Below are 14,221 nucleotides of genomic sequence, written 5' to 3'. Positions count from 1 at the left end.
AGTCAAGTTCTCCTACTACCATCTCTGAAAACCCATTCTGTATGGACCTCACATTGTTTGTGGGGCCATTATTGTACTGAAACAGTAAAGAGCATTCCCCAAACTGATGCTTCAAAGAAAGAACACTGTAGCATTTAGGTTTGCTTTCAGTGGATCCAAGGACCAAAGCCCAAACCATGGGAAGCAGCCCTAGACCATTATTGCTTCTTCACCAAGTTGATCCTGCTTTTACCCTGTGTGGCCAAAATAAAGACATAGACAACTGTTTCCTCCTATTTCTCTCTTTATATCCTTCACCAAACTTTGCTGTGAGCATTTTGCCCTCAGGCAGGTATCGTTCAATGACAGTGACCTTTATACCACTCCAACCTATGCCTGGCATTGCACATGGTGATGTTAGGTTTGTTGCATCTTATCAACCAGCATAAGGTGTGCCAATTGCAGACATGTAGGCCTGGATACTTTTGGCCATATCGTTTATATTATTGGGTAAATATATGGTGATCAAGCTTTACTGATTTGCAGTGAGGAATCTTCTCTATCATTTAACATATCAAGTTTCTTATAGTTACTGATTTTTAAAAAGTTCTTGTTTCTACTCCAGTTCATTGGTTTTCTTGCAGCTTGTCAGCTGAACTCTACTGGGAAAATTCAAGTTTTCATTTACTGTCAGACAAATGCAATGGAGCAGTGCTAAATAAGACAACTCTCTCTTCTCTTTGTACCCATTTAAAACAAATCTTAGAGTAGAATGAGGATGTACTCGAGATATTACACTCCCCCAAGCGCATAGCAGAAAGAAAACAACTCAACTACATTGGGCTCAAAAGATGATTCTAGGCATAAGAAGCTCACAATAAAATAAGAGAAGGGCACAGCAATTTATCAGCACACTTTTGAAGATACATTGACAAATCCTTTACAAATTTAACATTGTAACTATTTTAACTGAATGAGAAAATCTTTTTAAATAGATTTCATTCTGATTGACAGCTAAGAAAGATTGCTGATTTCCAGCAAATATTAATATTGAAAACTCAGACCTTTTGTTATAATGGGGGTCTAAGACAGGGCTGGAGCATGCACCAGGGGAGCAACTAAAAGCTTGAGGAAACTGAAATAAATGTCTTTTCTTCTCTCACAAGAAAATCTTCTTAGGTCCCCAATGTATAGGGAAGGTGACCTGTGCTTTACACATATAATGAAATTATTCCTGTGGCCTCCCCAATTAGTTTGCAGCCTCTATTTGTATGCCCCTGTGAGTTTATGGTCTTGTCTCCTAAAGCATGCTGAGAATATGATGAGACCAATGATTAACAGAATGTGTGCACTTCCAGAAGGGAAGCTACAACTGTCTTTGCCATGGTGACATAGTCCTTTTTGTATATTTAGGTGGTTATTTATCAAAGGTCGAGTTGATTTTTACTCAAAAAAATTTAGGGTTAAAAAAAACCTCTGATTTGTTGGGTTTTTTAAAAAAAAAAAAATCAAATTTTTCAATATTAATTACACTCCGAACCTGGAAATAGCTTGAATCTGAAAATATTCCAGCTAAAACCTGTGGAGGTCATGTAGAAGTCGATGGCAGAGGTCACTTCAACCATTTGAAGATGTTTGTAGCCCTCATGATTTTTTTTTCAGTGGGTTTCACTCAAAAACTCGACCAATTTGCGCAATTCAAGTTCATCGCCGAAAACTCGATTAATTTGAGTTTTTGGGTTCTTCACACCGAATTCACTGATTCAAGTTTTTTCTTAAATCAGAAAACATTTCAGATGTCAGTTCATTTGAGGTAAAAAAAAACCTCACAAACCTCTAAAACTCAACCTTTGATAAATAACACCCCTGACTGTATATTTTTTTTTATTATTATTGGCCTGCAATTCCTCACCTTGACTGACACTCTCTATCTATCTCAGAAAATACCTTGTTAGTGCACACAAAATCTGCTCAAAAGATGTTTTCAAAGCTCTTCAGAAATACATAAAGCTAATTTTCTACTTTTCTACTTTTTTAGTGAAAAAAAAAAAAGAATATTTTCTTGCATCTTAAGACATATGAGTGCTCACCTTTTTCCAGGATATCTTACTCACTTTGCTGATAGCACCCAGGCACAAAACATTTTTCTTATGAGTAGTGCCAGCCCAACATGGACGATATATATATATATATGTGTATATATATATATATATATATATATATATATATATATATGTAGAAGGGCTGTGGCACACACTTACTGAAGCAAAGACCCAGGTGCTAGTCAGAAAAAATTGTATATTCATGTAGAAAGCTGACGCACACTGGGATTTATCAAAATAAAACTTGTTTTATTGGATCGACGTTTCGGTCCACACACGGACCTTTATCAAGATGAATATATATATATATATATTGGTACTTGGTACTGAATGCGAAATGTACCGAATCCTTTAGTAACACTTTTAAAAAGCAAATTCTTTTTATGAGGCATTTGTCTAGCTTTGTGCATACTGCATTGTGCATGAGCAAGTTCTATTTACTCCATATGGCTTTTAGCAGGCCATTACTTGTACAATGCCAATTTGCTGCTTGTGGATGGATAACTGACTGGAGTGGAAACATGAAAGCATTGGTACATTCTCAAACACTGTTTTGCTATACAAATGAACAATAGGGGCTTAGGATAATGTTCCTAATGTTCCTGTAATGGACAACTGCATGCATCATCGGCAACAGTGGGCTTTTGTTGTGCATTTATGTTGACATTTATATGCCTTCTTTGAAATTTTCAGGAATTCTTCCAGAAGAGACCCACAAGCTACCAAAGGTCTGTGTCTTCATACGTTAATTAAGCACTTTTTATTTACAATGCCTGTTCATGGGTTTCTTTAAGTGCATGCTCTTAGTCTGGATTATGGGACACCATCTCAGGCTGAAGGTTCCCATTTTATTCTTAGGGAGATTCTACTGTTTCATGGTATGACCATACTGTGTCACACTGTTTGTCCTCTTTTGTATTAAGAAATTATTCCATTGTCAAGAAGAGTTCAAATTTGTTTTCAGAAGTTGGGACTCAAACTCTGTGTGGTTTTTATCCTTGTACCAGCTCCAGTAAATAAAGCAACTGGTATTATGGACTAAGTTAATATTTTTACTAATATCTTTGGTATGTTTATTCACAATATTGATTTACATAATCCCAGGCTTCTTCAATATTGTTATGTTCTTCCATTATATTTTTACTGTGTGCTGCCAAGTTCAGGATTGTTTTAGCTTTATTTGAAGATGTATGTCTTAATGATGGTATTTTATCCAGCACCTCTACAAAATAAACTGCATGTTTTGGTTCAAGCAATAGAAAGAAAAAAAAAAGAAATTATTCCATATCAGCTGCAAATACACCAGGCTTTTACACCTTACAACACCTACTAACACCTATCCATATCTATATAACTTCTGGCTCCTTCATATTTCTCCCTTTGTTCTTACTATGAAAACTGACCCCTAGGAAATACTGTACCATAGGGGTCCTGATCCACTGGAAGAACAGAGAGCTTCACATCTGCATATCTTCCACTCCATTTCCACAATTTGTTTGGACTCCCAGTGTAGCGTGCCTAGTTTCTGGTGCACAATGAATTAAATAAACCAAATATTATACATGGCTCACCGGTAATATTGTGGCCCAAGTGGTGCTGCATGTTTAGTTGTATTTCTATGCGTCAGTTGTTCCTATTACATTTATCTCTCCCAGATCTGCTCCTTCATGCATACATATACTGTGTAACGCAGAGGAACACATTCTCTATTACTTAAGGAGATGCTTGAAGCAAATCTTCTATGGCACTTGCATGTTAATAAATAACAGCATTTATGAGTGCCTGGCAAGGGTTGCATTAGGTAATAGCTCTGATTTGTTCAATTTTTTTTCTGCAGCAAAAAGATAACGTTTGCTTGACAGCGTTGACTCAAGAAGTATTTTAGTTGACATCCTTAGTCACCATGGCAACTGCAAACCCAATTTTCTGCCTCTAGAGCAGCAGATATTAATTCAAATTGTTTGATTTCCTAGACAGTAAATGCTATCGTATGGGATGTTTATGAACAATATGCAGTGTAAGATGACACTACTTTCGTGTTTTATCTCATTGCACTGGAAGCAGTATCAGCATCTCCATGAAGGAAGCCAAAAGTTGGCCTTTACCATTGGGACATCTCCGCATTGTTGAAAACTAAATGTACATATTTTGTTCAACACTAGCGCCATGAAGACTTCCCGAGCCTCTATACATCACAACTGCCAATTAAGTCCATCCGACAGGTTGGTTTGTACCAGTTTGAATGCTACAGGTTGCAAAGTAACTACAACCATTCCTACAGGTCAACTGACCTTACAGAAAACAAACTCATTTTGGTTTCTATGGGGTGGGGTCTTCGTTGTTAAGGGGGTTTGGGGTCTACGTTGTTCAGGAGCCTTCACTTCTAGTCTTACTTTTTTTTATGGTGTACTTGAAAATATTACTGCACCCTTGAAAATAAACTGTAGACCCGAAAACACTCAAATAAAAAATGTAGAGATTTAGGAATTATCAAAATGTTTTCCCCACTCCCAAGTTTCCAAGTTCAGACAAAGGTTCTAAACTGTAAAAATCTGACACTTGTGAATATGTCTCTCAAAAATAATGTCAACTCGAAGAGATTACATTGCTCCAATGTAGAAGAAAAGATTTCAGGAACTTTCATAGTATTGTTACTTCCTTCCCTCCGAACAAAAGGCATGCGCATATTAAGAATTGATCGGACGCCTAAAAATTGTCTTGGTTTTAATAACCCCTGCCTCGTCGTTTCTGTGGTCTCTTTTCTCTCTCTCCTCTTTGTATACGTCAGCAGGAAGATTCTTTTATTCCTGAGAATACTTTAATCGGAGACAGGCATTGATTTTCTTCTCAGAACAAACGGTGTTCAGTTCTAAGGTTTGGAGCCCCTTCTTGAAAAAATAAAGTATGATATTGACATTCGTTTCAAACTGTGCTTTTTCCTCTCGTAACGAGTTATATTCACTGAATCCATTAAATAACAACCAAGGGATTGGTAGATTTTGTTACTCGACAAAAAATGGAAGTATATTGCATCATGCTCCGCTGTCAGTGTAAGGTCTGTCATTATAGACTGTTTCACATTACATAAGAATTAGAGGTTGTTTAAGTAGGGTGTAAATAAATAAGTCTTTTGGAGAGGTTCTTTTGTGGCCACTTACAGTAAATAAACACCAGAGCCAGAGCAAGTAGTGTTGCCAGTGCTACTTGGCCTGTCAACCTGCCAAAACTATGATTGTTGTTTTAATTCTGAAATATCTATGGTATTCATTATTCCTTGTACTAAATAGCAAATACTAGTCACATACTACTTCCTGCTCATCCATACACAATCAAAGCAAATCACCATTCAGCCAAGAAGCCCTCTGCTTTAACAAACTCCTCCCTTCCCCCAGCTGCAGCCTTTGTTAGGCTTTCTGATAAAGAGTAGCCCATTATGCAGAGGGATTCTCAGTGCACTGCTGATTTGTTATGGCTCATGTAATAAGGAAGTTGTTATCAGGCCTGGATTTGTGGCAAGACCTAGGGCGCCAGAATTTCAGGGAGAGCATGCCTCCCAGCCACATTCAAATTATTTATGAGCACTCGAGACACCCATGCCAGTCTCCAGTGCTGTTCCAGTTTAGATGTGTGCATGCGCGCCTACACACACGCACAGGAAGGGGACAGGGAGGGGGATGTGAACGGGGAAGTGATTGGGTAAGGTGACAGAGATTTGGACAGGGAGAGAGATGTGAATGGGGATGAGGAGGGGATGTGGACAGGGGAGGGGGATAGGGGGGCAATGAGTGGAACCAGCCTAAGGGCGCCTCGTTTGTAAATCCGGGCCTGGTCATTATGAAATTCAGTTTCAGATTTTACACAGTTTAGTGTAGGGTTGCCACCTTTATGTCTGGCTGAGACCGTGCGGGGGGGCGGGTCCATGACATCAGTGGGCGTGCCTGTGACATCAGTGGGTGGATTGGCTGATCACCGTGTCAATCAAGGGAATCCCGCAAAAAAACGGGCAGGAAGTATAGACCCGGGCAGCCCCTCAAAATACCGGGCTGACGGGTCAAAACCGGACAGGTGGCAACCCTAGTTTAGTGCAAGAAAACATGAAAACATTGGTATGTTCCCTCTTTAAAGGAAAACTATACCCCCAAAATGAATATTTCAGCAACAGATTTAAACAACAGGTTTATATCATATCAAGTGGCATATTAAAGAATCTTACCCAACTGGTAAATACATTTAAGTAAATATTGCCCTTTTACATCTCTTGCCTTGAGCCACCATTTCGTGATGGTCTGTGTGCTGCCTCAGAGATCACCTGACCAGAAATACTGCAGCTCTAACTGTAACAGGAAGAAGTGTGGAAGCAAAATACACAACTCTGTCTGTTAATTGGCTCATGTGACCTAACAAGTATGGTTTGTTGGTGTGTTTGTGTGCACAGTGAATCGTACGATCCCAGGGGGCGGCCCTTATTTTTTAAAATGACAAATTTCTATTTAGGATTACTCAATGGCACATACTTCTAAAAAAGTTAATCATTATGAAAATGGTTTATTTACATGAAGCAGGGGTTTACACATGAGGTGTTTTATGCAATATCTTTTTATAGAGACCTACATTGTTTGGGGGGGGGGTATAGTTTTCCTTTAAGAAGCCTTCAGATCACTCAATCCTCTGCATGCTGGAAACAAACCTGGAAGTGGCATTAATTTTACATGATCCAATTTATCCATTCACAGGCATCATATTGAAGTAGATCTATGATTGGTTGTCAGGGCCGGATTTACCCTTCTTGCCCCCCTAGGCCCAGCTACTGTGCCCCCCCCCCGCATTTTCTGGAAGCGAATCTTTATCCAATCATTTATGCAAAATAAAATAACAGACAATAAAATGGAAATAATTATGTATTAAACCATAAATAACTTTTAAATATATCCAATATGTATATTACACTTTTTAACCTACCACCAACTGTTGCCAATAATTAGAAAATATATAGTGGATAATGCACCCCCTACTGTAATTTATACTGATATTAGAAGTCACCGAGGAGTTACATGACCATATAAAAGCACGAGGCCGCAGGCCGAGTGCTTTTATACAGGTCACGGAACTCCGAGGTGACTTTAAGTATCTTTATAAATTACAGTAGGGGGTGCATTATTCATTATAATCTACAGTGTTTCTGTGTGCATGCAGTGTCTGTCTTGCTCTATTTTAATATGCACAGTGCCAACATTTAGTCTGTTTCCCATTAGTTCCACTTTCATTTTTGTACCTTTTTTACTGGCTTCATTGATTCACCATGGCATAATGCTGCAGACGGAGAGTGGTGAAGGAAGAAAGGAGCTCAGGACCGGTGAGTGGGAGCGACACCAGAGATTTATGGTGGGGGGGGGGACGCAGAAACCATTGTAGGAGAGGTGACGGGTTAAGAATGAGGGAGGAGGGCTGAGAGAGGAGAGCGTTACAGTTTGCAATGCAGAGAAGTGAAGAGCTATACATGCGGCCAGGAGATTGATTCATGGACGATGAGGGCAGCAGGTGATATCAGAGAGGCACAGAGTGAGCGAGTGAGCGAGACGGAAATGGATGTTGGGTGGGAGCGGAAGATGAAGCAGGACCTCAGAGGGACACACACGGGGCGTTAGAAAGATCAAGCCTTGAGAGGGTAAAAGGGATCGTGACTAGTAGGAGGAGAGAGAGAGCGCGCCATTGCAAATAAGGAGGCTGGCTGGCGCAGAGTGACGCATATGCAGCGCAGTCACGTCACAAGCTGCTGAAGAGATGTTAAGGGCCCCTGCTTGCCGCCCCTAACATCTTGCCGCCCTAGGCCCGGGCCTAGGGGGCCTTCCCCTAAATCCGGGCCTGTTGGTTGTTAACGGTTAATGCATAGGGGCAAAGTTCATAGAGAACTAGTGAATACAAATGCTTCATGCAGGGTTTAGTCAGAATACAATAGGGGGCAGATGTATCAAGGGTCGAATTTCGAGGGGTTAAATATTCGTAGCGTTTTTGCGCTCTATCTATTCGAATCATTCTACTTAGGCGAATTTACGCCAATTCGATCGAGGAGCACAAAAAACAACTCGAAATTCAAGCTTTTTTCTCTCTATTCATTCACCCGAGCTTGGTGAATGTGCCCCTAGGTATAGGACTGTTTATCCAGAATGCTCCGGACCTGGGGTTTTCTGGATAATAGATCTTTGCATAATTTGGATCTTCATACCTTTAGTCTACTCAAAAATCATTTAAACATTAAACAAACCCAATAAACTGGGTTTGCCTCCAATAAGGATTAATTATATGTTAGTTTGGATCAAGTACAAGCTACTGTTTTATTATCACAGAGAAAAAGGAAATCATTTTTACAATTTTGGATTATTTTAATAAATGGAGTCTATGGGAGATGGCCTTTCTGTAATTCAGAGCTTTCTGGATAACGGGTTTCCAGATAATGAATTAGATACCTGTATATGCAGAAACTGTATAGTTAATTAGTTAGTCTTTAGAGTTAGGGGTCTGTGTCTGTTTATGTATATGAGATAATGAGCAAGTAAATTTCATGAATCTTTTCCAATTAGAGACAAGTATTTTTTTTTAACTTGTAAGTATTCTTGTCATCTCACTTTGAGACAGCGTGATACACTCTATCAGGTTAGCAGTGCTCTGTAGAGATTCCTTCTCTGTAATTAACTTCTGAAATAACTCTGTAGATCTGTATTCCACTCAGTGCAAGTAATTATAAGATGGCAACTCTTCTGCTACTTTCCCAAACACAAGGCCAATTGTTTGATTTATTTTAAGCTTGTGCCTGAAATTGAAAGCATCCAAATGCCTGGCAGGACGCAGTGTACAAATAAATACAAGCTAAAGAGAAATCGCTGTCTGAACAGCTACAGCAATAGCTACAAGTGGCCTGGATAGAAGTAACTGTACTGAGCTTTACACTTTATGGGGTCATATATCCCATGTTACTGCACTCGTTTTATCTGAATTGACTCAAGCTGCCCCATGTTTGGAATTGTAATTCAGTAGCACTGTGAAAGCATCTACCTGCATATCCCTGCCTTTATATTGTATATAATAATAATAGGAACATCTATAAATATTTTTTAAAAATACCAGAGGGGGGGGCAATTTGTCCACAGATGTCACCCCACTCCAATGACCAAAATCACATGTCATGTGTGCCTCTTCTTTGAAAATGAACCATACTTTGTTAACCACCCTATCCTAATGAAGCTTAATGAATGTAAAATTGATGAGGGTGCTATTCTAAGCACTTTTGTAATTTACATTCATTATTAATTTTCTTTTTATTCCAAGATATTAAGGGATACATGTACTGTTAATATGAATACATTTTGTTACAACAGCACCACCTGCTGGTCAGTTTTAGACCAGTCTGACCACCAAGTAGTCAAGGAAGTTGTTCAGGAGAATGAAAGAGGCTTTCTCGCATCTTTCTTAAGCAGAAGAACATCAGAGAAGCCTGTTTCTTTCTCCTGACAACTTCCTTGACTACTTGGTGGTCGGAAAATGACCAGCAGGTGGCCATGTTGTAACAAAATTCATTCATATTAACAGTACATGTATTCCTTAATATCTTGGAATCAAAATAAAATAAATAATGAGTGTAAATTACAAAAGTGCTTAGAATAACACCCTCATCAATTTTACAAAGGTTTACTTATCCTCTATCATATTCACACACTGCAATTAATTTTATCAGGTACCAAAAAGACTCTATTATGTGTTTTGGGGTGCAGGAGATCATACAATTCTTTGCCGATAGTGCTCTAGCTAACCATAGTGCCACAGAGCTGTCCTGAATAGTAATGGGCAGGGGTGTAACTACAGAGGAAGCAGACCCTGCGGCTGCAGGGGGGCCCAGGAGGTACAGGGGGCCCCATGAGGCTCTCATTGATGAGCAATTTGAACATATATTAGTAAAACAGGACAAACACTGGATATGTTGGGGGTCCTAAAATTAATTTGCTGTGGGGCCCAGCAACATCAAATTACGCCACTGGTGATGGGCAAATTTATTCTTCAGGCGCGAACTCGCAGCGAATGCCCACTTTTCACCGCCGGCGAATAAACTCGCAAAACCGGGGAAAAAATTCGATGGCGTCAAAAAACCAGACAATGGCGTTGAAAACGGACGCAGGCGTCAGAAACGAGACGCTGGCGCTGCTTCACGATTTTTTCGCCATTTTGTGAATTTTGCGCCAAATTCATGAATTCTTCGGCGAAGCAAAACGCCACAGATTCGCCCATCACTAGTCCTAAAGCTTATTGAACTGATAATAAAAATATATAAATTTTTTCACCTTAAAATCTGGATTTGGATGATCAGCTACTGTGTTAGTTGATATCCCTTTCCTAGATTGCATGTATTGCTTAATAAATGGACATTATTTTACATATGAGGAGGTGTCTCAGGAGGGTTGACTCAGAGTCTTGAATAATGCACGATTCCAATGCTGTATATGTTTGTGAAACAGAGGCCGGTGACAGTTTCTAGTTACACCTGTATTCTAAAGAATATACATATCCAGATTTTAAGATGGTTCAGTAATTCAGCCTAAAACCTGAATAACCAGATTGAGGCAAACAGGGTGGGTACTTTGTACTATCACTGCTTCCAGGCTGACCAAATGCCCCACACAGTAGCAGCAGTATCAGAATTCCTCAGATGATTGGATAATGTTGTCAGAGGCACCAACTAATCCCTTGTTGGGTCAAAAACAGATCACATAACATATGACATCTATTATCCGGAGACCCATTTTCCAGAAAGCTCAGAAGTATGGGGAGGGTTCTCCCATAGACATTTTGCACTATTATTCTCTGTAATAATAATAAAACAGCATGTTTTACTTAATAATATATATATTTAATCCTTATTAAAGGCAAAACAAATTTGGTTTATAAAATGTTTAATTGATTTTTAGCAGATTTACAGTATAGAGATGAAAATTATGAAAAGATCCCTAATCTGCAAAACCCCAAATCCTGAGCATTCTGGATAACAGGTCCCATACTTGTTTAAGGAACTGTACCCTTCCCACACACACAGAAGAGGTCATCCAGTTTGGCTGAAATTGATTTCTCGGCATATGAAACACAAATCTGTGTTTAGAATCCGTTTAAACCAATATAATTTAACAGAATAAAAAGTTTTAAAACCATATATTTGACATACATTTTTTGTTTTATCCATTGCCTTCAGGATTGAGAGGTTGAGGTCTTCCAGGGCTGCAAGAACACTTTCATATTCCCCCAGGTGCTGTGAAAAATAATCTGCAGGAACAAAATGCTTCAGTTAGGTTCTGTATTTATATATATGCCCATCCCAACATTTCCTCTAGACAAGTAAAGACATTCTTTAATATAAGATTAATCAATAAAACATATCAATAAATGAATAAAACGTCCGTTCATAGAATAATTGTATAGCTGTTGAATTGATACCTTATAACATTCAGTTACCTGCTGCCCTATAAACTGCATTGACATGTAGTACAGATATGGGATCTGTTATCTGGAAACCCATTATCCAGAAAGCTCTGAATTACGGAAAACTGTCTTCCATAGACTCCATTTTATCTAAACAATCCACATTTTTTAAAAATTATTTCCTTTTTCTCTGTAATAATAAAAGATTAACTTGTACTTGATCTAAACTAAGATATAATGAATCCTTATTGGAAGCAAAACCAGCCTATTGGGTTTATTTAATGTTTACATGATTTTCTAGTAGACTTGAGGTATGAAGATCCAAATTACAGTAAGATCTGTTAGCTAGAAAGCCCCAGGTCCCCAGCATTCTGTGGCCCATCTCAATAAAGTGTTTGGACAAAGGTAACTTCATATTGCCTTTTCGGATGGTGGACCTAAGTTGGGATCTACATGTCTTGACTTCCAGGGTTGTCTCCCCCACATAGAGAAGACCACAAGGACACAAGATCACGTAGACTACAAATTTACTCACACAAATAAAATGACCTCTTAACTGGTATCTACGTCCTGTACCTGGATTTGTAAACCAACCACCTTTCTGCATACAACAGTATTGATTGGAGGATAGAAAGGGACACATCCACCTGCATTATTACTCCAGAGTGTTCATTGTACCCCTGTCCCCCTCCACAGATGTCACTAGTTGGCTCCCCACTATTCGACCCCTCCTTGTACGAAATAAATGGGGAATTATTAAATTTGGGGGCCGATTTAAGAAGGCCCCAAAGACTCTTGCTCCCTGGTGGCTGTCACCACTGTATGGTGTTACAAAGGGGATAAGCTGCTTTTTCCCCCATTTCTTTTTCTCCATTGTATTAATCTGACTTGTGGCCCTTTTCAGGACCTGTTTTTGGCAGCCCCGTGTTCTATATTTTTGAAACACCTCTCTCATTTGGACTTCCTGTCTATCTGGATCACTCACTAGTCTCTTCACTCTTGTGAACAGGATGTGAATTAGTGTAGTGCAAAAGCTGATTCCTGTCAGTGGGTTTAATAAACAATTCAGTCTGAAAACCCCCAGAGTCTTTTAGTATCTTTATATCTAAAAAATGGACGCAATATCTATACATATTCAGTGTACATGATATATTATGATGTAAACCACACAATTGTTTGTGGAACCGCAATAGGGAATCCGTGTCTCCCCGCAATATGATGAATATATCAGCTATGAAGGGCCACCACACAGTGGTCTCTCAAGCTTTCAGGTGGCAGATATGATCCTCCTCCTGCCATAGCATTAAGGAGTTGGCATATGACGGAGCAACATTTGACCCCATCGCGATTCCACATAACTGTAAATAGAGTGTATCTTTGAAATTGTTATACAAACTATGATTAAGCAAATCCAAAAAGAAAGTAACTTTATTCTTAATTATAATCACCATGTCTCCTTAATTCCTCAATAAACGACCACTAGCAAAGATACCATCCTTATGGGGGATCAATGTATACAACAGGGACACATCTAATATGCCCAAAATCACCTTGCCTCAGTCTTCGATCTGTGAAGCAAACAGCGTTTCCAAAAAATTATATGAATATATGAATTCCCTTGCTGTACCAACGGAGCAAAGACCCTGTCTAGTAGAGATAGGAGAAAAGATCAAACAGATCTAACTATCCACTAATAGATGTCCCAGTGCCAGACATATATATAAGTACATTATCATCATTCTTATTAACGTTCCAGCTGTGCCTAATAAAATCAGCATATTTTAAATATTACTTCTTCAGAGAGTAAGTAGTCTCCCTTTGGTGTAAGAAAAAGAAAGGTAAACAGTGTTATTATATTCTCTGTGTAATGTTTCCAGGGCATCTCGCTAGATCCCTCTTTATACTATTTAAGTTTGACCCTCAATAATGCAAGGGACTGGAGTACTAGCCAAGGCATTATGCCTGTAGCAGCCCCCTTGGGTCTTGGCTGTAGGAATGGATTTCACTGCTTTATAATCCTACCTGGAACTGTTTCTGTGCCTGATCTAGAAACAAATTGCCATAGTTCTTTATGTTGAGTAACAGTGAGAAGTTCACACAATGCTTGGCTGCTATTTTTTGCCGTATGTAGAAGAATAATTTTAATCAAGCAAATTATGCCTTCAACTAATCTGGGAAGAATTCTTTTTGAATAAATGAATGTAGCATGAATTACGTTGTTGGCACTGGCAGGCTAGATTTGGGTAATAGAGCTCAGAGCAGTACTTTGTATGTTGCACACATCAGTAATAATTGCTACTGTTCGACTAGGTAGCAAAAATAGATCTCTACAGCTTGAAGCTTGGCCTCTCCCTGCCAAATTGTTTAGGAAGTACAAAACATCCAATTTGGGCTGCCAAATTCAGAAAGCTACTGGCCAAATATCAAATGCAGGTTCTTCCATCTTGGAAATTATTTTTTTTTGTAGAATAATTCTATTCTCAGGTATATCGGTTGTCTTTAGTTGATGAACATTATCTAACAGATGCTTCAAAAAACGGGAACAAATAAAATGTGACATTGCAAAGAAAGAATGGTAAAAAAAAATAAGCTTTACTACAACTGATGGAAAACAGGAGTTCTACAAACTATGTGAGTGAGCCTAGAATAAACAGCCTGTAAGTGTAGATGTTTCCAAGCAA

General features: G+C 38.9%; 1 protein-coding gene across 2 annotated transcripts in view; it reads right to left on the bottom strand.

Annotated features, from left to right (window-relative positions):
* The window catches only part of necab1.L (N-terminal EF-hand calcium binding protein 1 L homeolog), a 118,956-nt gene that overhangs the window by 48,291 nt on the left and 56,444 nt on the right, over positions 1–14,221 (bottom strand). For both annotated transcript variants that reach the window (XM_041566543.1, XM_041566544.1), the window contains exon 5: positions 11,287–11,384. In XM_041566543.1, the coding sequence (XP_041422477.1) occupies positions 11,287–11,384 (98 nt within the window). The remainder of the gene's footprint in view (positions 1–11,286; positions 11,385–14,221) is intronic.

The sequence above is a fragment of the Xenopus laevis genome, chromosome 6L (genome assembly GCF_017654675.1).
Source record: "Xenopus laevis strain J_2021 chromosome 6L, Xenopus_laevis_v10.1, whole genome shotgun sequence".
Lineage (NCBI taxonomy): Eukaryota > Metazoa > Chordata > Amphibia > Anura > Pipidae > Xenopus > Xenopus laevis.
Note: the sequence above shows the minus strand (reverse complement) of the source record. Positions and strands in the feature narration are given on the sequence as shown.